The sequence below is a fragment of the Oncorhynchus nerka genome, linkage group LG1 (genome assembly GCF_034236695.1).
Source record: "Oncorhynchus nerka isolate Pitt River linkage group LG1, Oner_Uvic_2.0, whole genome shotgun sequence".
NCBI lineage: Eukaryota > Metazoa > Chordata > Actinopteri > Salmoniformes > Salmonidae > Oncorhynchus > Oncorhynchus nerka.
In genome coordinates, this window is record NC_088396.1 from 58245844 (window position 1) to 58272653 (window position 26810).

Below are 26810 nucleotides of genomic sequence, written 5' to 3' on the forward strand. Positions count from 1 at the left end.
TTAGGGAGGGTTAAGGGTAGAACAGCCCCTGGAGAGTACAGTAGAGGTTTGGGTTAGGGAGGGTTAAGGGTAGAACAGCCCCTGGAGAGTACAGTAGAGGTTTAGGGTTAGGGAGGGTTAAGGGTAGAACAGCCCCTGGAGAGTACAGTAGAGGTTTGGGGTTAGGGAGGGTTAAGGGTAGAACAGCCCCTGGAGAGTACAGTAGAGGTTTGGGTTAGGGAGGGTTAAGGGTAGAACAGCTCCTGGAGAGTACAGTAGAGGTTTAGGGTTAGGGAGGGTTAAGGGTAGAACAGCCCCTGGAGAGTACAGTAGAGGTTTAGGGTTAGGGAGGGTTAAGGGTAGAACAGCCCCTGGAGAGTACAGTAGAGGTTTGGGGTTTGGGTTAGGGAGGGTTAAGGGTAGAACAGCCCCTGGAGAGTACAGTAGAGGGATTGGGGTTAGGGAGGGTTAAGGGTAGAACAGCCCCTGGAGAGTACAGTAGAGGTTTGGGGTTTGGGTTAGGGAGGGTTAAGGGTAGAACAGCCCCTGGAGAGTACAGTAGAGGTTTGGGGTTTGGGTTAGGGAGGGTTAAGGGTAGAACAGCCCCTGGAGAATACAGTAGAGGTTTGGGGTTTGGGTTAGGGAGGGTTAAGGGTAGAACAGCCCCTGGAGAGTACAGTAGAGGTTTGGGGTTTGGGTTAGGGAGGGTTAAGGGTAGAACAGGCCCTGGAGAGTACAGTAGAGGTTTGGGGTTAGGGAGGGTTAAGGGTAGAACAGCCCCTGGAGAGTACAGTAGAGGTTTGGGGTTTGGGTTAGGGAGGGTTAAGGGTAGAACAGCCCCTGGAGAGTACAGTAGAGGTTTGGGGTTTGGGTTAGGGAGGGTTAAGGGTAGAACAGCCCCTGGAGAGTACAGTAGAGGTTTGGGGTTAGGGAGGGTTAAGGGTAGAACAGCCCCTGGAGAGTACAGTAGAGGTTTGGGGTTTGGGTTAGGGAGGGTTAAGGGTAGAACAGCCCCTGGAGAGTACAGTAGAGGTTTGGGTTAGGGAGGGTTAAGGGTAGAACAGCCCCTGGAGAGTACAGTAGAGGGCTTGGGGTTTGGGTTAGGGAGGGTTAAGGGTAGAACAGCCCCTGGAGAGTACAGTAGAGGTTTGGGGTTTGGGTTAGGGAGGGTTAAGGGTAGAACAGCCCCTGGAGAGTACAGTAGAGGTTTGGGGTTAGGGATGGTTAAGGGTATAACAGCCCCTGGAGAGTACAGTAGAGGTTTGGGGTTTGGGTTAGGGAGGGTTAAGGGTAGAACAGCCCCTGGAGAGTATAGTAGAGGTTTGGGGTTAGGGAGGGTTAAGGGTAGAACAGCCCCTGGAGAGTACAGTAGAGGTTTGGGGTTTGGGTTAGGGAGGGTTAAGGGTAGAACAGCCCCTGGAGAGTACAGTAGAGGGATTGGGGTGAGGGAGGGTTAAGGGTAGAACAGCCCCTGGAGAGTACAGTAGAGGTTTGGGGTTTGGGTTAGGGAGGGTTAAGGGTAGAACAGCCCCTGGAGAGTACAGTAGAGGTTTGGGGATAGGGAGGGTTAAGGGTAGAACAGCCCCTGGAGAGTACAGTAGAGGTTTGGGGTTAGGGAGGGTTAAGGGTAGAACAGCCCCTGGAGAGTACAGTAGAGGGCTTGGGGTTTGGGATGGTTAAGGTTAGAACAGCCCCTGGAGAGTACAGTAGAGGTTTAGGGTTAGGGAGGGTTAAGGGTAGAACAGCCCCTGGAGAGTACAGTAGAGGTTTGGGGATAGGGTAGAACAGCCCCTGGAGAGTACAGTAGAGGTTTGGGGATAGGGAGGGTTAAGGGTAGAACAGCCCCTGGAGAGTACAGTAGAGTTTTGGGGTTTGGGTTAGGGAGGGTTAAGGGTAGAACAGCCCCTGGAGAGTACAGTAGAGGGCTTGGGGTTTGGGATGGTTAAGGGTAGAACAGCCCCTGGAGAGTACAGTAGAGGTTTGGGTTAGGGAGGGTTAAGGGTAGAACAGCCCCTGGAGAGTACAGTAGAGGGCTTGGGGTTTGGGTTAGGGAGGGTTAAGGGTAGAACAGCCCCTGGAGAGTACAGTAGAGGTTTGGGGTTTGGGTTAGGGAGGGTTAAGGGTAGAACAGCCCCTGGAGAGTACAGTAGAGGTTTGGGGTTAGGGATGGTTAAGGGTATAACAGCCCCTGGAGAGTACAGTAGAGGTTTGGGGTTAGGGGGGGTTAAGGGTAGAACAGCCCCTGGAGAGTACAGTAGAGGTTTGGGGTTTGGGTTAGGGAGTGTTAAGGGTAGAACAGCCCCTGGAGAGTACAGTAGAGGTTTGGGGATAGGGAGGGTTAAGGGTAGAACAGCCCCTGGAGAGTACAGTAGAGGTTTGGGGATAGGGAGGGTTAAGGGTAGAACAGCCCCTGGAGAGTACAGTAGAGGTTTGGGGTTAGGGAGGGTTAAGGATAGAACAGCCCTTGGAGAGTACAGTAGAGGTTTGGGGATAGGGAGGGTTAAGGGTAGAACAGCCCCTGGAGAGTACAGTAGAGGTTTGGGGTTTGGGTTAGGGAGGGTTAAGGGTAGAACAGCCCCTGGAGAGTACAGTAGAGGTTTGGGGTTAGGGAGGGTTAAGGGTAGAACAGCCCCTGGAGAGTACAGTAGAGGTTTGGGGTTAGGGAGGGTTAAGGGTAGAACAGCCCCTGGAGAGTACAGTAGAGGTTTGGGGTTTGGGAGGGTTAAGGGTAGAACAGCCCCTGGAGAGTACAGTAGAGGTTTGGGGATAGGGAGGGTTAAGGGTAGAACAGCCCCTGGAGAGTACAGTAGAGGTTTGGGGTTAGGGAGGGTTAAGGGTAGAACAGCCCCTGGAGAGTACAGTAGAGGTTTGGGGTTTGGGTTAGGGAGGGTTAAGGGTAGAACAGCCCCTGGAGAGTACAGTAGAGGGCTTGGGGTTTGGGATGGTTAAGGGTAGAACAGCCCCTGGAGAGTACAGTAGAGGTTTGGGTTAGGGAGGGTTAAGGGTAGAACAGCCCCTGGAGAGTACAGTAGAGGTTTAGAGTTAGGGAGGGTTAAGGGTAGAACAGCCCCTGGAGAGTACAGTAGAGGTTTAGGGTTAGGGAGGGTTAAGGGTAGAACAGCCCCTGGAGAGTACAGTAGAGGTTTGGGGTTAGGGAGGGTTAAGGGTAGAACAGCCCCTGGAGAGTACAGTAGAGGTTTGGGGTTTGGGTTAGGGAGGGTTAAGGGTAGAACAGCCCCTGGAGAGTACAGTAGAGGTTTGGGGTTAGGGAGGGTTAAGGGTAGAACAGCCCCTGGAGAGTACAGTAGAGGGCTTGGGGTTTGGGGTTAGGGAGGGTTAAGGGTAGAACAGCCCCTGGAGAGTACAGTAGAGGTTTGGGGTTAGGGAGGGTTAAGGGTAGAACAGCCCCTGGAGAATACAGTAGAGGGATTGGGGTGAGGGAGGGTTAAGGGTATAACAGCCCCTGGAGAGTACAGTAGAGGTTTGGGGTTTGGGTTAGGGAGGGTTAAGGGTAGAACAGCCCCTGGAGAGTACAGTAGAGGTTTGGGGTGAGGGAGGGTTAAGGGTATAACAGCCCCTGGAGAGTACAGTAGAGGTTTGGGGTTAGGGAGGGTTAAGGGTAGAACAGCCCCTGGAGAGTACAGTAGAGGTTTGGGGTTTGGGTTAGGGAGGGTTAAGGGTAGAACAGCCCCTGGAGAGTACAGTAGAGGTTTGGGGTGAGGGAGGGTTAAGGGTAGAACAGCCCCTGGAGAGTACAGTAGAGGTTTGGGGTTAGGGAGGGTTAAGGGTAGAACAGCCCCTGGAGAGTACAGTAGAGGTTTGGGGTTAGGGAGGGTTAAGGGTAGAACAGCCCCTGGAGAGTACAGTAGAGGTTTGGGTTAGGGAGGGTTAAGGGTAGAACAGCCCCTGGAGAGTACAGTAGAGGTTTGGGGTTAGGGAGGGTTAAGGGTAGAACAGCCCCTGGAGAGTACAGTAGAGGTTTGGGTTAGGGAGGGTTAAGGGTAGAACAGCCCCTGGAGAGTACAGTAGATGTTTGGGGTTTGGGTTAGGGAGGGTTAAGGGTAGAACAGCCCCTGGAGAGTACAGTAGAGGTTTGGGGTTAGGGAGGGTTAAGGGTAGAACAGCCCCTGGAGAGTACAGTAGAGGTTTGGGTTAGGGAGGGTTAAGGGTAGAACAGCCCCTGGAGAGTACAGTAGAGGTTTGGGGTTTGGGGTTAGGGAGAGTTAAGGGTAGAACAGCCCCTGGAGAGTACAGTAGAGGTTTGTCTGCGTGGCTCTAACCATCGAAGGGTTAGGACCTAAAGGAAGGTTAGAGAGTGATTTGGGAGCATCTCTACAACTCTCTCGCTCTCTCGTCAACTCATATCTCAGCTGTTTAACTCAATTCAATTTCAATTAAATTTAAGGGCTTTATTGGCATGGGAAACATATGTTTAACATTACCAAAGAAAGTGAGGTAGATAATAGACAAAAGTGAAATAAACAATAAAAAATTTACAGTAAACATTACATTCACAAAAGTTACAAAATAATAAAGACATTACAAATGTCATATTATGAACAAATAGTTAAAGTACAAAAGGAAAAATAAATAAACATAAATATGGGTGGATTTGCAATGGTGTTTGTTCTTCACTGGTTGCCCTTTTCTTGTGGCAACAGGTCACAAATATTGCTGCTGTGATTGCACACTGTGGTATTTCCCACTAGACATGATTGGCTGATATTATGAGTGTGCAGGACATGCCGAGAGAAGAGTTCGGATTGGTCTGCCATACAGAAGGCTTCTGTCTGAGCTCGTCAGTCTTTGTTGGTAATCTTGTCGATCCCGGCCTTCTTTAAATGTGTAGTTGAGCTGCATAAGTGTTGCCCTCCACTTTCTGGAGGATCAAGTTTTTAAATCAGTGGAATTAGATTATGATAGCTAAAGACATGGAGGAAACAATAGTCTCTGGATTACATCTTCAAACTAAGGGCAACCATGGCATGGCATCCATGACAGGGAGAAGGCGACCATCATAAAAAGAGCTCTCTCTCTCACTCTCTCCAGTTAATAATTATCTCAGGGCCACATCCTTGTCTTATACAAAATAACTCTTTCTCCAGTCCTTACCTCAAGGTGTACCAGGGGTCTCCTGTTGTGTATGGCTCCCCAGGTCGCAACTCCAATGGCCACGATTTGCCCTTCCATAGAGCCACTACTGAGGACGTGTTCCCTCACCGCCTGGCCTACATGCTTCATCACACCTGCATGGGTGCCACCTGTAATGATCCAGGCACCTATAACGAACACAGGTTAACAAGTTACAGATGAACTATGCTCCTGCACAGACCACAGACCACAGGCCATGACAACAGGCCATGACAACAGGCAACAGGCATGACAACAGATCACAGGCCATGACAACAGGCCACAGATCATGACAACAGACCACAGGCCATGACAACAGACCAAATACTACAGGCCACAGGCCATGACAACAGACCACAGGCCATGACAACAGACCACAGACCATAACAACAGACCACAGGCCATGACAACAGACCGTGACAACAATCCACAGACAATGACAACAGACTATAGGCCACAGGAAATGACAACTGACTACAAGCCATGAAAACAGACCACAGGCCACAGGCCATGACAACAAACCACAGGCCATTGACAACAGGCCATGACAACAGACTACAAGGCCATGAAAATAGACCACAGACCATGACAACAGACAATAGGCCATGACAACAGACTACAGACCATGACAACAGACCACACGCCATGCCAATAGACGACAGACCACAGGACATGACAGCAGACCACATACCATGACAACAGACCATAGAACATGGCAAAAGGCCATGACAACAGAACACAGGCCACAGGCCATGACAACAGAACACAGGCCACAGGCCATGACAACAGAACACAGGCCACAGGCCATGACAACAGAACACAGGCCACAGGCCATAACAACAGACCACAGGCCACAACAACAGACCACAGGCCATGCCAATAGACAAGAGACCATGACAGCAGACCACAGGCCATGACAGCAGACCACAGGCCATGACAACGGACCGTGACAACAATCCACAGACCATGACACAGGAATGTCTGTGGTAAGGAATGTCATGACACATACACATACAATGCAAATCCACACACTGCTGAAACGACTACTAGACCTGAACGTCAACGGAGGCCTGGCAGGTTGGATCAAGTACTTTATAATTGACAGCCCACAGAGGGTGTGTCCTCTCTCTGATGAGCTGACCCTGAACACAGGGGCCCCCAGGGACGTGTCCTCTCTCTGATGAACTGACCTGAGCACAGGGGCCCCCCAGGGACGTGTCCTCTCTCTGATGAACTGACCTGAACACAGGGACGTGTCCTCTCTCTGATGAACTGACCTGAACACAGGGGTCCCACAGGGACGTGTCCTCTCTCTGATGAACTGACCTGAACACAGGGGCCCCCCAGGGACGTGTCCTCTCTCTGATGAGCTGACCTTGAACACAGGGGCCCCCCAGGGACGTGTCCTCTCTCTGATGAACTGACCTGAGCACAGGGGCCCCCCAGGGACGTGTCCTCTCTCTGATGAACTGACCTGAGCACAGGGGCCCCCCAGGGACGTGTCCTCTCTCTGATGAACTGACCTGAGCACAGGGGCCCCCCAGGGACGTGTCCTCTCTCTGATGAACTGACCTGAGCACAGGGGCCCCCGGGGGTGTGTCCTCTCTCTGATGAACTGACCTGAACACAGGGACGTGTCCTCTCTCTGATGAACTGACCTGAACACAGGGACGTGTCCTCTCTCTGATGAACTGACCTGAGCACAGGGGCCCCCCAGGGACGTGTCCTCTCTCTGATGAACTGACCTGAGCACAGGGGCCCCCAGGGGTGTGTCCTCTCTCTGATGAACTGACCTGAGCACAGGGGCCCCCCAGGGACGTGTCCTCTCTCTGATGAACTGACCTGAACACAGGGACGTGTCCTCTCTCTGATGAACTGACCCTGAAAACAGGGACGTGTTTCCTATCTCTGGGGCCCCCGGGGGTGTGTCCTTTCACTGTTGTTCTCTATCTACACTAATGAGATTAATATCCGAAGAAACAATGTGAGCCTTTTTAAGTACGTGGATGACATGGCTCTGGTAGGACTCTTTATTAAAGATGCTACGTCAGATGGGGACAGCGATTTTTAAAAGAGGCCATAACAACAGACCATAACAACAGGCCACAGGTCATGACAACAGCTACTGACAAAAAACTACAGCTTCTGTCTAGGTGTGCCCAGAGCAGGGCTCGAACCAGGGACATTCTACACACAACAGCACTCGCCACCCAAAACCAACAGAAGACAGAACCAAAAGTCTGCTACCGGGAAGATAATACGTTCAGGCTTACTGCACCTATAAGGCCAAGAGGTCAACATGTAAGTGATACTTGCAAGAGCGGTGTGAAGTTTTTGATTTTCTTTGAGGCTTACTGTGGCCTAAATACAATTCTGATCATATATTGCAGGACCTATCTTGTACCTGTAGTTTAGAGTCAGGCAGTCAGGCGAGTCTGTTGTTACCTGTAGTCAGGTCAGTACTGTACCTGTAGTCTGTGCCACTTTAATGAGGCCCCTGCGGAACAGTGCTGTGAGGTGAGGTTTCATGTAGAAGTTCTTGGCCCCTCCGGTGACAGAGATGAGCAGGTTGGGAGGAGGGAGCTTCCACTGTTCTGTCAGCAGCTGGTACAGAAGGTCTGGAGAAGTGTCTGAGGAGACGCGCACGTACTGGAGGACACACAGAACGGCACAGACGACAGACAGACACACAGACAGACCGACAGAGAGACAGACAGACACAGAACGGCACAGACAGCAGACAGACATACAGACACAGACAGACAGGCAGCAGACCGACACAGACAGCAGACAGACAGTAGACAGACACAGACAGACAGACAGACAGACAGACAGACACACAGACACAGACAGACAGACAGGCAGCAGACCGACACAGACGGACACAGACAGACACACAGACAGACAGACACAGACAGACACAGACAGCAGACAGACAGTAGACAGACACAGACAGACAGGCAGCAGACCGACACAGACAGCAGACAGACAGTAGACAGACACAGACAGACAGACAGACAGACACACAGACACAGACAGACAGACAGGCAGCAGACCGACACAGACAGACACAGACAGACACACAGACAGACAGACACAGACAGACACAGACAGACACACAGACAGACAGACACAGACAGACACAGACAGCAGACAGACAGTAGACAGACACAGACAGACACACAGACAGACACAGACAGACACACAGACAGACACAGACAGACACACAGACAGACACAGACAGACACACAGACAGACACAGACAGACACAGACAGACACACAGACAGACAGACACAGACAGACACAGACAGCAGACAGACAGTAGACAGACACAGACAGTAGACAGACAGACACACAGACACAGACAGACAGACAGGCAGCAGACCGACACAGACAGACACAGACAGACACACAGACAGACACAGACAGACACACAGACAGACAGACACAGACAGACACACAGACAGACAGACACAGACAGACACAGACAGTAGACAGACAGACACACAGACACAGACAGACAGACAGGCAGCAGACCAACACAGACAGACACAGACAGACACACAGACAGACAGACACAGACAGACACACAGACAGACACAGACAGACACACAGACAGACAGACACAGACAGACACACAGACAGACAGACACAGACAGACACAGACAGACAGACACAGACAGACAGACACACAGACAGACAGACACACAGACAGACAGACACACAGACAGACAGACACAGACAGACACAGACAGACATATCCATGTATTAACACACAAAATAACACAATGAATAAATCTTAACAAGGATTGACAGAAATTCAGATATTTATACCTTGCCAATCTTCTGTCCAAGGCCACCGAACCAGATGTCTCCATAAGCGTCAGTAGGGACCTCGTGTACGTGTCTGTGTCTGTCCCATGTCTCTCCCAGGTAGTTCTCAGGTTTGATAGAGTCATCAACATGGTGGATCCTCTGGTAACCACACTTACAGATCCCCTTACTGTGGCAGGCAAACAGTACAACAAAAAATCATTTGACAACAAGTCATGAGATAAACAGTCATTAAAAAACAGGTCATTATAGAACATTTCATTAGAGAACATTTCATTAGAGAACCAGTCATTATTGAACCAGTCATTAGAGAACATATCCTTAGATAACCAGTCATTATAGCTAGTCAATACAGAAACCGTCACTACCGAACCAATAATTAGAGAACCACTAATTTGAGAACCAGTCATTTGAAAACCAGTCAATATAGAACCAGTCATTATAGAACCAGTCAACGTAGAAACTGTCATTAGAGAACTAGTCATTAGAGAAGTGGTCATTACATAACCATTCATTAGAGAACAGGTCATTAGAGAACAAGTCAAAAGAGAACAAGTCATTAGAGAACAAGTCATTATAGAACCAGTCATTATAGAACACGTCACTATAGAACCAGTCAGTAGAGAACACGTCACTATAGAACCAGTCAGTAGAGAAACAGTCATTAGAGAACCAGTCATTATACAACCACTCATTAAAAACCAGTCATTATAGAACACGTCATGATAGAACCAGTCATTCTAGAAGCAGTCATTAGAGAACCATTCATTTGAGAACTAGTCAGTAGAGAAACAGTCATCAGAGAACCAGTCATTAGAGAACCAGTCATTAGAGAACCAGTCATTATAGAACATGTCATGATAGAACCAGTCATTATAGAACTTGTCATTATAGAATCAGTCATTAAAGAACCAGTCACTATAGAAATAGTCAATATAGAAACCATAATTCGCAAACCATTAATTAGAGAACCAGTCATTATAGAACCAGTCATTATAGAACCAGTCAATATAGAACTAGTCAGTAGAGAAACAGTCATCATTATAGAACTAGTCATTATAGAACCAGTCATTAAGCAGTGAGTAAAACAAACTTAGGGAGGAGGCTTCTGATGTTGACATGTATGAAACCAAGGCTTTTTCCATTACAGAAGTCAACAAATGAGAGCACCTGGGGACACACAGGGCCTGGATTTACCTCCACATCACCCGAGGAACAGAGGAGGAGTAGGATGAGGGTACGGCTAAAGGCTATCAAAACTGGTCGTCTCGTGTGTTGGGGACAGAGAATAAAAGGAGCAGATTTCTGGACGTGGTAGAATAGATTCAGGGCATAATGTGCAGACAGGGGTATGGTGGGGTGCGGGTATAGTGGAGGTAAGCCCAGGCACTGAGTGATGACAAGAGAGGTTGCATCTCTGAACGTGCTGGTTATACTGGGTGAGGTCACCGCATGTGTGGGGTGGGACAAAGGAGGAATCTGAAGCATGTAGAGTGGGACTAGGGGCTCCGCAGTAAACTAAAACAATGATAACTATCCTAAACAACAGTATACAAGGCATATTGACATTTGAGAGAGACATAAAGCGAGGCATAAAGCAATCACAGGTGTTGATTGGGAGAGCTAGCTAAGACAACAACGGGTAAGACAACAACATCTAAATCAGCTAAGACAACAACGGGTAAGACAACAACAGCTAAATCAGCTAAGACAACAACGGGTAAGACAACAACAGCTAAATCAGCTAAGACAACAACAGGTAAGACAACAACAGCTAAATCAGCTAAGACAACAACAGGTAAGACAACAACAGCTAAATCAGCTAAGACAACAACAGGTAAGACAACAACAGCTAAATCAGCTAAGACAACAACATCTAAATCAGCTAAGACAACAACAGGTAAGACAACATCAGCTAAATCAGCTAAGACAACAACAGTTAAGACAACAACAGCTAAATCAGCTAAGACAACAACAGCTAATCAGCTAAGACAACAACAGCTAATCAGCTAAGACAACAACAGGTAAAATGGCAGTGAATGGGCAAAGAGGATCGGTTAACTACACACAGGGCCTGAGTTCGCGGCTGGGGCCGACAGATAAACAAGGAATAAACAGAAAGGAGTACCGTGATTAATGAACAGTCCAGTAGGCATCAGCTATGTAGCCAAGTGATCATAGGGTCCAGTGAACAGCAATAGATGGAGCAGGGAAGCCACTGCGTAGTCGTTACTACTCTAGCATGCGGGAGACACAGCGTTTAAAGTTAGCAGGCCGGGGTAATTAGTCCGACGTCTGGCAATGGCCGGTTGAGGGCACAATGGATGGACTTACGTCTGCGGACCAGTCGTGGTGGTACGGCGGGGCGTTGTGTTGACAGAGGGGCCGGGCCAGATGACGAAAGAGGTATTGTAGTTGTAGTAATGTAGTTTACTAGATGCGCCTGGCTCACGGCTAACTGGTGCTAGCTTCGGGGCAGGAGCATTAGCCACTATAGCCACTCGGTAGCAGCTAGCTAGCAGCGATGAGCCGCTGCAAAGGTCCAGAGCTTACGGCAAGTATCCGGTGGAGTAGCCGTGTTCGGGAGGCATCGGCTGGGTAGCTGGGTGATCACAGAGTTGGCTGGGCGGTGGGCCTGGCTCAGGGCTAGCTTAGGGGCTGGGTCACTCGGTGGAAGCTAGCTAGCTGTGATGATCAGGAGTAATGGTCCAGGGTTTACGGCAGGAATCCGGCATTAGAGTGGAGAAAAACAGTCCGAGGCTGTGTACCCAGTGTACAGTATAATCAACTAACCCAGTATACAGTATAATCCACTAACCCAGTATACAGTATAATCCACTAACCCAGTCTACAGTATAATCCACTAACCCAGTGTACAGTATAATCCTCTAACCCAGTATACAGTATAATCCTCTAACCCAGTATACAGCATAATCCTCTAACCCAGTGTACAGTATAATCCTCTAACCCAGTATACAGTATAATCCACTAACCCAGTATACAGTATAATCCTCTAACCCAGTGTACAGTATAATCCTCTAACCCAGTATACAGTATAATCCTCTAACCCAGTGTACAGTATAATCCTCTAACCCAGTATACAGTGTACAGTATAACCCTCTAACCCAGTGTACAGTATAATCCTCTAACCCAGTGTACAGTATAATCCTCTAACCCAGTATACAGTATAATCCTCTAACCCAGTGTACAGTATAATCCTCTAACCCAGTATACAGTGTACAGTATAACCCTCTAACCCAGTGTACAGTATAATCCTCTAACCCAGTATACAGTATAATCCTCTAACCCAGTGTACAGTATAATCCTCTAACCCAGTATACAGCATAATCCTCTAACCCAGTGTACAGTATAATCCTCTAACCCAGTGTGCAGTGTACAGTATAATCCTCTAACCCAGTATACAGCATAATCCTCTAACCCAGTGTACAGTATAATCCTCTAACCCAGTGTACAGTGTACAGTATAATCCTCTAACCCAGTATACAGCATAATCCTCTAACCCAGTGTACAGTATAATCCTCTAACCCAGTGTACAGTATAATCCTCTAACCCAGTATACAGTATAATCCTCTAACCCAGTGTACAGTATAATCCTCTAACCCAGTGTACAGTATAATCCTCTAACCCAGTATACAGTATAATCCTCTAACCCAGTATACAGTATAATCCTCTAACCCAGTATACAGTATAATCCTCTAACCCAGTGTACAGTATAATACTCTAACCCAGTGTACAGTATAACCCTCTAACCCAGTATACAGTATAATCCTCTAACCCAGTATACAGTATAATCCTCTAACCCAGTATACAGTATAATCCTCTAACCCAGTGTACAGTATAATACTCTAACCCAGTGTACAGTATAATACTCTAACCCAGTGTACAGTATAATCCTCTAACCCAGTATACAGCATAATCCTCTAACCCAGTATACAGCATAATCCTCTAACCCAGTGTACAGTATAATCCACTAACCCAGTATACAGTATAATCCTCTAACCCAGTATACAGTATAATCCTCTAACCCAGTGTACAGTATAATCCTCTAACCCAGTCTACAGTATAATCCACTAACCCAGTCTACAGTATAATCCACTAACCCAGTGTACAGTATAATCCTCTAACCCAGTGTACAGTATAATCCTCTAACCCAGTATACAGTATAATCCTCTAACCCAGTATACAGTATAATCCTCTAACCCAGTGTACAGTATAATCCTCTAACCCAGTCTACAGTATAATCCTCTAACCCAGTCTACAGTATAATCCTCTAACCCAGTGTACAGTACAATCCTCTAACCCAGTTTACAGTGTACAGTATAATCCTCTAACCCAGTGTACAGTATAATCCTCTAACCCAGTATACAGCATAATCCTCTAACCCAGTATACAGCATAATCCTCTAACCCAGTGTACAGTATAATCCTCTAACCCAGTGTACAGTATAATCCTCTAACCCAGTATACAGTATAATCCTCCGTCCCAGTGTACAGTATAATCCTCTAACCCAGTGTACAGTATAATCCTCTAACCCAGTGTACAGTATAATCCACTAACCCAGTGTACAGTATAATCCTCTAACCCAGTGTACAGTATAATCCTCTAACCCAGTGTACAGTATAATCCACTAACCCAGTATACAGTATAATCCTCTAACCCAGTATACAGTATAATCCTCTAACCCAGTATACAGTATAATCCTCTAACCCAGTATACAGCATAATCCTCTAACCCAGTATACAGTATAATCCTCTAACCCAGTGTACAGTCTAATCCACTAACCCAGTGTACAGTATAATCCTCTAACCCAGTGTACAGTACAGTATAATCCTCTAACCCAGTATACAGTGTACAGCATAATCCACTAACCCAGTATACAGTGTACAGTATAATCCTCTAACACAGTCTACAGTATAATCCTCTAACCCAGTCTACAGTATAATCCTCTAACCCAGTATACAGCATAATCCTCTAACCCAGTGTACAGTACAGTATAATCCTCTAACCCAGTATACAGTGTACAGCATAATCCACTAACCCAGTATACAGTGTACAGTATAATCCTCTAACCCAGTCTACAGTATAATCCTCTAACCCAGTCTACAGTATAATCCTCTAACCCAGTCTACAGTATAATCCTCTAACCCAGTGTACAGTATAATCCACTAACCCAGTGTACAGTATAATCCTCCATCCCAGTGTACAGTATAATCCTCTAACCCAGTCTACAGTATAATCCTCTAACCCAGTGTACAGTATAATCCTCTAACCCAGTCTACAGTATAATCCTCTAACCCAGTATACAGCATAATCCACTAACCCAGTATACAGTATAATCCACTAACCCAGTATACAGTGTACAGTATAATCCACTAACCCAGTGTACAGTATAACCCTCTAACCCAGTATACAGTATAATCCACTAACCCAGTATACAGTATAATCCTCTAACCCAGTATACAGTATAATCCTCTAACCCAGTATACAGTATAATCCTCTAACCCAGTGTACAGTATAATACTCTAACCCAGTGTACAGTATAATCCTCTAACCCAGTATACAGCATAATCCTCTAACCCAGTATACAGCATAATCCTCTAACCCAGTGTACAGTATAATCCTCTAACCCAGTGTACAGTATAATCCACTAACCCAGTATACAGTATAATCCTCTAACCCAGTATACAGTATAATCCTCTAACCCAGTGTACAGTATAATCCTCTAACCCAGTCTACAGTATAATCCACTAACCCAGTCTACAGTATAATCCACTAACCCAGTGTACAGTATAATCCTCTAACCCAGTGTACAGTATAATCCTCTAACCCAGTATACAGTATAATCCTCTAACCCAGTGTACAGTATAATCCTCTAATCCAGTTTACAGTATAATCCTCTAATCCAGTGTACAGTATAATCCTCTAACCCAGTCTACAGTATAATCCTCTAACCCAGTCTACAGTATAATCCTCTAACCCAGTCTACAGTATAATCCTCTAACCCAGTCTACAGTATAATCCTCTAACCCAGTATACAGTATAATCCTCTAACCCAGTGTACAGTATAATCCACTAACCCAGTGTACAGTATAATCCTCCATCCCAGTGTACAGTATAATCCTCTAACCCAGTCTACAGTATAATCCACTAACCCAGTGTACAGTATAATCCTCTAACCCAGTCTACAGTATAATCCTCTAACCCAGTATACAGCATAATCCACTAACCCAGTATACAGTATAATCCTCTAACCCAGTATACAGTGTACAGTATAATCCTCTAACCCAGTGTACAGTATAATCCTCTAACCCAGTATACAGTGTACAGTATAATCCTCTAACCCAGTGTACAGTATAATCCTCTAACCCAGTGTACAGTATAATCCTCTAACCCAGTCTACAGTATAATCCTCTAACCCAGTGTACAGTACAATACTCTAACCCAGTTTACAGTGTACAGTATAATCCTCTAACCCAGTGTACAGTATATTCCACTAACCCAGTGTACAGTATATTCCACTAACCCAGTGTACAGTATAATCCACTAACCCAGTGTACAGTATAATCCACTAACCCAGTATACATTATAATCCTCTAACCCAGTGTACAGTATAATCCTCTAACCCAGTGTACAGTATAATCCTCTAACCCAGTGTACAGTATAATCCTCTAACCCAGTGTACAGTATAATCCTCTAACCCAGTATACAGTATAATCCACTAACCCAGTATACAGCATAATCCTCTAACCCAGTATACAGCATAATCCACTAACCCAGTGTACAGTATAATCCTCTAACCCAGTATACAGCATAATCCTCTAACCCAGTCTACAGTATAATCCTCTAACCCAGTATACAGTATAATCCTCTAACCCAGTCTACAGTATAATCCTCTAACCCAGTATACAGTGTACAGCATAATCCACTAACCCAGTATACAGTGTACAGTATAACCCTCTAACCCAGTATACAGTATAATCCACTAACCCAGTGTACAGTATAATCCACTAACCCAGTGTACAGTATAATCCTCTAACCCAGTGTACAGTATAATCCTCTAACCCAGTATACAGTATAATCCTCTAACCCAGTATACAGCATAATCCTCTAACCCAGTATACAGCATAATCCACTAACCCAGTGTACAGTATAATCCTCTAACCCAGTGTACAGCATAATCCTCTAACCCAGTCTACAGTATAATCCTCTAACCCAGTATACAGTATAATCCACTAACCCAGTGTACAGTATAATCCTCTAACCCAGTGTACAGTACAGTATAATCCTCTAACCCAGTATACAGTGTACAGTATAATCCTCTAACCCAGTCTACAGTATAATCCTCTAACCCAGTCTACAGTATAATCCTCTAACCCAGTATACAGCATAATCCTCTAACCCAGTGTACAGTATAATCCTCTAACCCAGTCTACAGTATAATCCTCTAACCCAGTATACAGCATAATCCTCTAACCCAGTGTACAGTATAATCCTCTAACCCAGTCTACAGTATAATCCTCTAACCCAGTATACAGCATAATCCTCTAACCCAGTGTACAGTATAATCCACTAACCCAGTCTACAGTATAATCCTCTAACCCAGTGTACAGTACAGTATAATCCTCTAACCCAGTATACAGTGTACAGCATAATCCACTAACCCAGTATACAGTGTACAGTATAATCCACTAACCCAGTGTACAGTATAACCCTCTAACCCAGTATACAGTATAATCCACTAACCCAGTGTACAGTATAATCCACTAACCCAGTATACAGTATAATCCTCTAACCCAGTGTACAGTATAATCCTCTAACCCAGTCTACAGTATAATCCTCTAACCCAGTATACAGCATAATCCTCTAACCCAGTATACAGCATAATCCACTAACCCAGTGTACAGTATAATCCTCTAACCCAGTATACAGCATAATCCTCTAACCCAGTCTACAGTATAATCCTCTAACCCAGTCTACAGTATAATCCTCTAACCCAGTATACAGTATAATCCACTAACCCAGTGTACAGTATAATCCACTAACCCAGTGTACAGTATAATCCTCTAACCCAATATACAGCATAATCCTCTAACCCAGTATACAGTATAACCCTCTAACCCAGTATACAGTATAATCCACTAACCCAGTGTACAGTATAATCCACTAACCCAGTGTACAGTATAATCCACTAACCCAGTGTACAGTATAATCCTCTAACCCAGTATACAGCATAATCCTCTAACCCAGTATACAGCGTAATCCACTAACCCAGTATACAGCATAATCCTCTAACCCAGTCTACAGTATAATCCTCTAACCCAGTATACAGCATAATCCTCTAACCCAGTGTACAGTACAGTATAATCCTCTAACCCAGTATACAGTGTACAGCATAATCCACTAACCCAGTATACAGTGTACAGTATAATCCTCTAACCCAGTCTACAGTATAATCCTCTAACCCAGTCTACAGTATAATCCTCTAACCCAGTCTACAGTATAATCCTCTAACCCAGTGTACAGTATAATCCACTAACCCAGTGTACAGTATAATCCTCCATCCCAGTGTACAGTATAATCCTCTAACCCAGTCTACAGTATAATCCTCTAACCCAGTGTACAGTATAATCCTCTAACCCAGTCTACAGTATAATCCTCTAACCCAGTATACAGCATAATCCACTAACCCAGTATACAGTATAATCCACTAACCCAGTATACAGTGTACAGTATAATCCACTAACCCAGTGTACAGTATAACCCTCTAACCCAGTATACAGTATAATCCACTAACCCAGTATACAGTATAATCCTCTAACCCAGTATACAGTATAATCCTCTAACCCAGTATACAGTATAATCCTCTAACCCAGTGTACAGTATAATACTCTAACCCAGTGTACAGTATAATCCTCTAACCCAGTATACAGCATAATCCTCTAACCCAGTATACAGCATAATCCTCTAACCCAGTGTACAGTATAATCCTCTAACCCAGTGTACAGTATAATCCACTAACCCAGTATACAGTATAATCCTCTAACCCAGTATACAGTATAATCCTCTAACCCAGTGTACAGTATAATCCTCTAACCCAGTCTACAGTATAATCCACTAACCCAGTCTACAGTATAATCCACTAACCCAGTGTACAGTATAATCCTCTAACCCAGTGTACAGTATAATCCTCTAACCCAGTATACAGTATAATCCTCTAACCCAGTGTACAGTATAATCCTCTAACCCAGTCTACAGTATAATCCTCTAACCCAGTCTACAGTATAATCCTCTAACCCAGTCTACAGTATAATCCTCTAACCCAGTCTACAGTATAATCCTCTAACCCAGTATACAGTATAATCCTCTAACCCAGTGTACAGTATAATCCACTAACCCAGTGTACAGTATAATCCTCCATCCCAGTGTACAGTATAATCCTCTAACCCAGTCTACAGTATAATCCACTAACCCAGTGTACAGTATAATCCTCTAACCCAGTCTACAGTATAATCCTCTAACCCAGTATACAGCATAATCCACTAACCCAGTATACAGTATAATCCTCTAACCCAGTATACAGTGTACAGTATAATCCTCTAACCCAGTGTACAGTATAATCCTCTAACCCAGTATACAGTGTACAGTATAATCCTCTAACCCAGTGTACAGTATAATCCTCTAACCCAGTGTACAGTATAATCCTCTAACCCAGTCTACAGTATAATCCTCTAACCCAGTGTACAGTACAATACTCTAACCCAGTTTACAGTGTACAGTATAATCCTCTAACCCAGTGTACAGTATATTCCACTAACCCAGTGTACAGTATATTCCACTAACCCAGTGTACAGTATAATCCACTAACCCAGTGTACAGTATAATCCACTAACCCAGTATACATTATAATCCTCTAACCCAGTGTACAGTATAATCCTCTAACCCAGTGTACAGTATAATCCTCTAACCCAGTGTACAGTATAATCCTCTAACCCAGTGTACAGTATAATCCTCTAACCCAGTATACAGTATAATCCTCTAACCCAGTCTACAGTATAATCCTCTAACCCAGTATACAGTGTACAGCATAATCCACTAACCCAGTATACAGTGTACAGTATAACCCTCTAACCCAGTATACAGTATAATCCACTAACCCAGTGTACAGTATAATCCACTAACCCAGTGTACAGTATAATCCTCTAACCCAGTGTACAGTATAATCCTCTAACCCAGTATACAGTATAATCCTCTAACCCAGTATACAGCATAATCCTCTAACCCAGTATACAGCATAATCCACTAACCCAGTGTACAGTATAATCCTCTAACCCAGTATACAGCATAATCCTCTAACCCAGTCTACAGTATAATCCTCTAACCCAGTATACAGTATAATCCTCTAACCCAGTCTACAGTATAATCCTCTAACCCAGTATACAGTGTACAGCATAATCCACTAACCCAGTATACAGTGTACAGTATAACCCTCTAACCCAGTATACAGTATAATCCACTAACCCAGTGTACAGTATAATCCACTAACCCAGTGTACAGTATAATCCTCTAACCCAGTGTACAGTATAATCCTCTAACCCAGAATACAGTATAATCCTCTAACCCAGTATACAGCATAATCCTCTAACCCAGTATACAGCATAATCCACTAACCCAGTGTACAGTATAATCCTCTAACCCAGTGTACAGCATAATCCTCTAACCCAGTCTACAGTATAATCCTCTAACCCAGTATACAGTATAATCCACTAACCCAGTGTACAGTATAATCCTCTAACCCAGTGTACAGTACAGTATAATCCTCTAACCCAGTATACAGTGTACAGTATAATCCTCTAACCCAGTCTACAGTATAATCCTCTAACCCAGTCTACAGTATAATCCTCTAACCCAGTATACAGCATAATCCTCTAACCCAGTGTACAGTATAATCCTCTAACCCAGTCTACAGTATAATCCTCTAACCCAGTATACAGCATAATCCTCTAACCCAGTGTACAGTATAATCCTCTAACCCAGTCTACAGTATAATCCTCTAACCCAGTATACAGCATAATCCTCTAACCCAGTGTACAGTATAATCCACTAACCCAGTCTACAGTATAATCCTCTAACCCAGTGTACAGTACAGTATAATCCTCTAACCCAGTATACAGTGTACAGCATAATCCACTAACCCAGTATACAGTGTACAGTATAATCCACTAACCCAGTGTACAGTATAACCCTCTAACCCAGTATACAGTATAATCCACTAACCCAGTGTACAGTATAATCCACTAACCCAGTATACAGTATAATCCTCTAACCCAGTGTACAGTATAATCCTCTAACCCAGTCTACAGTATAATCCTCTAACCCAGTATACAGCATAATCCTCTAACCCAGTATACAGCATAATCCACTAACCCAGTGTACAGTATAATCCTCTAACCCAGTATACAGCATAATCCTCTAACCCAGTCTACAGTATAATCCTCTAACCCAGTCTACAGTATAATCCTCTAACCCAGTATACAGTATAATCCACTAACCCAGTGTACAGTATAATCCACTAACCCAGTGTACAGTATAATCCTCTAACCCAATATACAGCATAATCCTCTAACCCAGTATACAGTATAACCCTCTAACCCAGTATACAGTATAATCCACTAACCCAGTGTACAGTATAATCCACTAACCCAGTGTACAGTATAATCCACTAACCCAGTGTACAGTATAATCCTCTAACCCAGTATACAGCATAATCCTCTAACCCAGTATACAGCGTAATCCACTAACCCAGTATACAGCATAATCCTCTAACCCAGTATACAGCATAATCCTCTAACCCAGTATACAGTATAATCCACTAACCCAGTGTACAGTGTAATCCTCTAACCCAGTATACAGCATAATCCACTAACGCAGTATACAGCATAATCCACTAACCCAGTGTACAGTATAATCCTCTAACCCAGTATACAGCATAATCCTCTAACCCAGTATACAGCATAATCCTCTAACCCAGTATACAGCGTAATCCACTAACCCAGTGTACAGTATAATCCTCTAACCCAGTATACAGCATAATCCTCTAACCCAGTCTACAGTATAATCCTCTAACCCAGTCTACAGTATAATCCTCTAACCCAGTATACAGTATAATCCACTAACCCAGTGTACAGTATAATCCACTAACCCAGTGTACAGTATAATCCTCTAACCCAATATACAGCATAATCCTCTAACCCAGTATACAGTATAACCCTCTAACCCAGTATACAGTATAATCCACTAACCCAGTGTACAGTATAATCCACTAACCCAGTGTACAGTATAATCCACTAACCCAGTGTACAGTATAATCCTCTAACCCAGTATACAGCATAATCCTCTAACCCAGTATACAGCGTAATCCACTAACCCAGTATACAGCATAATCCTCTAACCCAGTATACAGCATAATCCTCTAACCCAGTATACAGTATAATCCACTAACCCAGTGTACAGTATAATCCTCTAACCCAGTATACAGCATAATCCACTAATGCAGTATACAGCATAATCCACTAACCCAGTGTACAGTATAAGCCTCTAACCCAGTATACAGCATAATCCTCTAACCCAGTATACAGCATAATCCTCTAACCCAGTATACAGCGTAATCCACTAACCCAGTATACAGCATAATCCTCTAACCCAGTATACAGCATAATCCTCTAACCCAGTATACAGTATAATCCACTAACCCAGTGTACAGTATAATCCTCTAACCCAGTATACAGCATAATCCACTAACGCAGTATACAGCATAATCCACTAACCCAGTGTACAGTATAATCCTCTAACCCAGTATACAGCATAATCCTCTAACCCAGTCTACAGTATAATCCACTAACCCAGTATACAGTGTACAGTATAATCCACTAACCCAGTGTACAGTATAACCCTCTAACCCAGTATACAGTATAATCCACTAACCCAGTGTACAGTATAATCCACTAACCCAGTATACAGTATAATCCTCTAACCCAGTGTACAGTATAATCCTCTAACCCAGTCTACAGTATAATCCTCTAACCCAGTATACAGCATAATCCTCTAACCCAGTATACAGCATAATCCACTAACCCAGTGTACTGTATAATCCTCTAACCCAGTATACAGCATAATCCTCTAACCCAGTCTACAGTATAATCCTCTAACCCAGTCTACAGTATAATCCTCTAACCCAGTATACAGTATAATCCACTAACCCAGTGTACAGTATAATCCACTAACCCAGTGTACAGTATAATCCTCTAACCCAATATACAGCATAATCCTCTAACCCAGTATACAGTATAACCCTCTAACCCAGTATACAGTATAATCCACTAACCCAGTGTACAGTATAATCCACTAACCCAGTGTACAGTATAATCCACTAACCCAGTGTACAGTATAATCCTCTAACCCAGTATACAGCATAATCCTCTAACCCAGTATACAGCGTAATCCACTAACCCAGTATACAGCATAATCCTCTAACCCAGTATACAGCATAATCCTCTAACCCAGTATACAGTATAATCCACTAACCCAGTGTACAGTATAATCCTCTAACCCAGTATACAGCATAATCCACTAAAGCAGTATACAGCATAATCCACTAACCCAGTGTACAGTATAATCCTCTAACCCAGTATACAGCATAATCCTCTAACCCAGTATACAGCATAATCCTCTAACCCAGTATACAGCGTAATCCACTAACCCAGTGTACAGTATAATCCTCTAACCCAGTATACAGCATAATCCTCTAACCCAGTCTACAGTATAATCCTCTAACCCAGTCTACAGTATAATCCTCTAACCCAGTATACAGTATAATCCACTAACCCAGTGTACAGTATAATCCACTAACCCAGTGTACAGTATAATCCTCTAACCCAATATACAGCATAATGCTCTAACCCAGTATACAGTATAACCCTCTAACCCAGTATACAGTATAATCCACTAACCCAGTGTACAGTATAATCCACTAACCCAGTGTACAGTATAATCCACTAACCCAGTGTACAGTATAATCCTCTAACCCAGTATACAGCATAATCCTCTAACCCAGTATACAGCGTAATCCACTAACCCAGTATACAGCATAATCCTCTAACCCAGTATACAGCATAATCCTCTAACCCAGTATACAGTATAATCCACTAACCCAGTGTACAGTATAATCCTCTAACCCAGTATACAGCATAATCCACTAACGCAGTATACAGCATAATCCACTAACCCAGTGTACAGTATAATCCTCTAACCCAGTATACAGCATAATCCTCTAACCAAGTATACAGCATAATCCTCTAACCCAGTATACAGCGTAATCCACTAACCCAGTATACAGCATAATCCTCTAACCCAGTATACAGCATAATCCTCTAACCCAGTATACAGTATAATCCACTAACCCAGTGTACAGTATAATCCTCTAACCCAGTATACAGCATAATCCACTAACGCAGTATACAGCATAATCCACTAACCCAGTGTACAGTATAATCCTCTAACCCAGTATACAGCATAATCCTCTAACCCAGTCTACAGTATAATCCTCTAACCCAGTATACAGCATAATCCACTAACGCAGTATACAGCATAATCCACTAACCCAGTGTACAGTATAATCCTCTAACCCAGTATACAGCATAATCCTCTAACCCAGTATACAGCATAATCCTCTAACCCAGTATACAGTATAATCCTCTAACCCAGTATACAGCATAATCCTCTAACCCAGTATACAGCATAATCCTCTAACCCAGTATACAGCGTAATCCACTAACCCAGTATACAGCATAATCCTCTAACCCAGTATACAGCATAATCCTCTAACCCAGTATACAGTATAATCCACTAACCCAGTGTACAGTATAATCCTCTAACCCAGTATACAGCATAATCCACTAACGCAGTATACAGCATAATCCACTAACCCAGTGTACAGTATAATCCTCTAACCCAGTATACAGCATAATCCTCTAACCCAGTATACAGCATAATCCTCTAACCCAGTATACAGCGTAATCCACTAACCCAGTATACAGCATAATCCTCTAACCCAGTATACAGCATAATCCTCTAACCCAGTATACAGTATAATCCACTAACCCAGTGTACAGTATAATCCTCTAACCCAGTATACAGCATAATCCACTAACGCAGTATACAGCATAATCCACTAACCCAGTGTACAGTATAATCCTCTAACCCAGTATACAGCATAATCCTCTAACCCAGTCTACAGTATAATCCTCTAACCCAGTATACAGTATAATCCTCTAACCCAGTATACAGTATACAGTATAATAATCTGACCCAGTATACAGTATAATCCTCTAACCCAGTATACAGTATAATAATCTGACCCAGTATACATTATAATCCTCTAACCCAGTATACAGTATAATAATCTGACCCAGTATACAGTATAATCCTCTAACCCAGTATACAGTATACAGTATAATAATCTGACCCAGTATACAGTATAATCCTCTAACCCAGTCTACAGTATAATCCTCTAACCCAGTGTACAGTATAATCCACTAACCCAGTGTACAGTATAATCCTCCATCCCAGTGTACAGTATAATCCTCTAACCCAGTCTACAGTATAATCCACTAACCCAGTGTACAGTATAATCCTCTAACCCAGTCTACAGTATAATCCTCTAACCCAGTATACAGCATATACCACTAACCCAGTATACAGTATAATCCTCTAACCCAGTATACAGTGTACAGTATAATCCTCTAACCCAGTGTACAGTATAATCCTCTAACCCAGTATACAGTATAATCCTCTAACCCAGTGTACAGTCTAATCCACTAACCCAGTGTACAGTATAATCCTCTAACCCAGTATACAGTGTACAGTATAATCCTCTAACCCAGTGTACAGTATAATCCTCTAACCCAGTGTACAGTATAATCCTCTAACCCAGTCTACAGTATAATCCTCTAACCCAGTGTACAGTATAATCCTCTAACCCAGTGTACAGTATAATCCTCTAACCCAGTGTACAGTATAATCCTCTAACCCAGTGTACAGTACAATACTCTAACCCAGTTTACAGTGTACAGTATAATCCTCTAACCCAGTGTACAGTATATTCCACTAACCCAGTGTACAGTATATTCCACTAACCCAGTGTACAGTATAATCCACTAACCCAGTGTACAGTATAATCCACTAACCCAGTATACAGTATAATCCTCTAACCCAGTGTACAGTATAATCCTCTAACCCAGTGTACAGTATAATCCTCTAACCCAGTGTACAGTATAATCCTCTAACCCAGTGTACAGTATAATCCTCTAACCCAGTATACAGTATAATCCTCTAACCCAGTCTACAGTATAATCCTCTAACCCAGTATAGAGTGTACAGCATAATCCACTAACCCAGTATACAGTGTACAGTATAACCCTCTAACCCAGTATACAGTATAACCCACTAACCCAGTGTACAGTATAATCCACTAACCCAGTGTACAGTATAATCCTCTAACCCAGTGTACAGTATAATCCTCTAACCCAGTATACAGTATAATCCTCTAACCCAGTATACAGCATAATCCTCTAACCCAGTATACAGCATAATCCATTAACCCAGTGTACAGTATAATCCTCTAACCCAGTATACAGCATAATCCTGTAACCCAGTCTACAGTATAATCCTCTAACCCAGTATACAGTATAATCCACTAACCCAGTGTACAGTATAATCCTCTAACCCAGTGTACAGTACAGTATAATCCTCTAACCCAGTGTACAGTACAGTATAACTCTCTAACCCAGTATACAGTGTACAGTATAATCCTCTAACCCAGTCTACAGTATAATCCTCTAACCCAGTCTACAGTATAATCCTCTAACCCAGTATACAGCATAATCCTCTAACCCAGTGTACAGTATAATCCTCTAACCCAGTCTACAGTATAATCCTCTAACCCAGTATACAGCATAATCCTCTAACCCAGTGTACAGTATAATCCACTAACCCAGTCTACAGTATAATCCTCTAACCCAGTGTACAGTACAGTATAATCCTCTAACCCAGTATACAGTGTACAGCATAATCCACTAACCCAGTATACAGTGTACAGTATAATCCACTAACCCAGTGTACAGTATAACCCTCTAACCCAGTATACAGTATAATCCACTAACCCAGTGTACAGTATAATCCACTAACCCAGTATACAGTATAATCCTCTAACCCAGTGTACAGTATAATCCTCTAACCCAGTCTACAGTATAATCCTCTAACCCAGTATACAGCATAATCCTCTAACCCAGTATACAGTATAATCCACTAACCCAGTGTACAGTATAATCCTCTAACCCAGTATACAGCATAATCCACTAACGCAGTATACAGCATAATCCACTAACCCAGTGTACAGTATAATCCTCTAACCCAGTATACAGCATAATCCTCTAACCCAGTATACAGCATAATCCACTAACCCAGTATACAGCATAATCCTCTAACCCAGTATACAGCATAATCCTCTAACCCAGTATACAGTATAATCCACTAACCCAGTGTACAGTATAATCCTCTAACCCAGTATACAGCATAATCCACTAATGCAGTATACAGCATAATCCACTAACCCAGTGTACAGTATAATCCTCTAACCCAGTATACAGCATCATCCTCTAACCCAGTCTACAGTATAATCCTCTAACCCAGTATACAGTATAATCCTCTAACCCAGTATACAGTATAATAATCTGACCCAGTATACAGTATAATCCTCTAACCCAGTATACAGTATAATAATCTGACCCAG

The 26810-nt window shown here is 43.7% G+C and overlaps 1 protein-coding gene across 1 annotated transcript in view; it reads right to left on the reverse strand.

Moving 5' to 3' along the window:
* Positions 1-26810, reverse strand: part of trpm2 (transient receptor potential cation channel, subfamily M, member 2) — a 78626-nt gene that overhangs the window by 43510 nt on the left and 8306 nt on the right. The window contains exons 2-4 of the mRNA XM_065019785.1: positions 8945-9113; positions 7578-7758; positions 5092-5258 (exon numbers count right to left, since the gene is read on the reverse strand). Of these exons, the coding sequence (XP_064875857.1) occupies positions 5092-5258; positions 7578-7758; positions 8945-9113 (517 nt within the window). The remainder of the gene's footprint in view (positions 1-5091; positions 5259-7577; positions 7759-8944; positions 9114-26810) is intronic.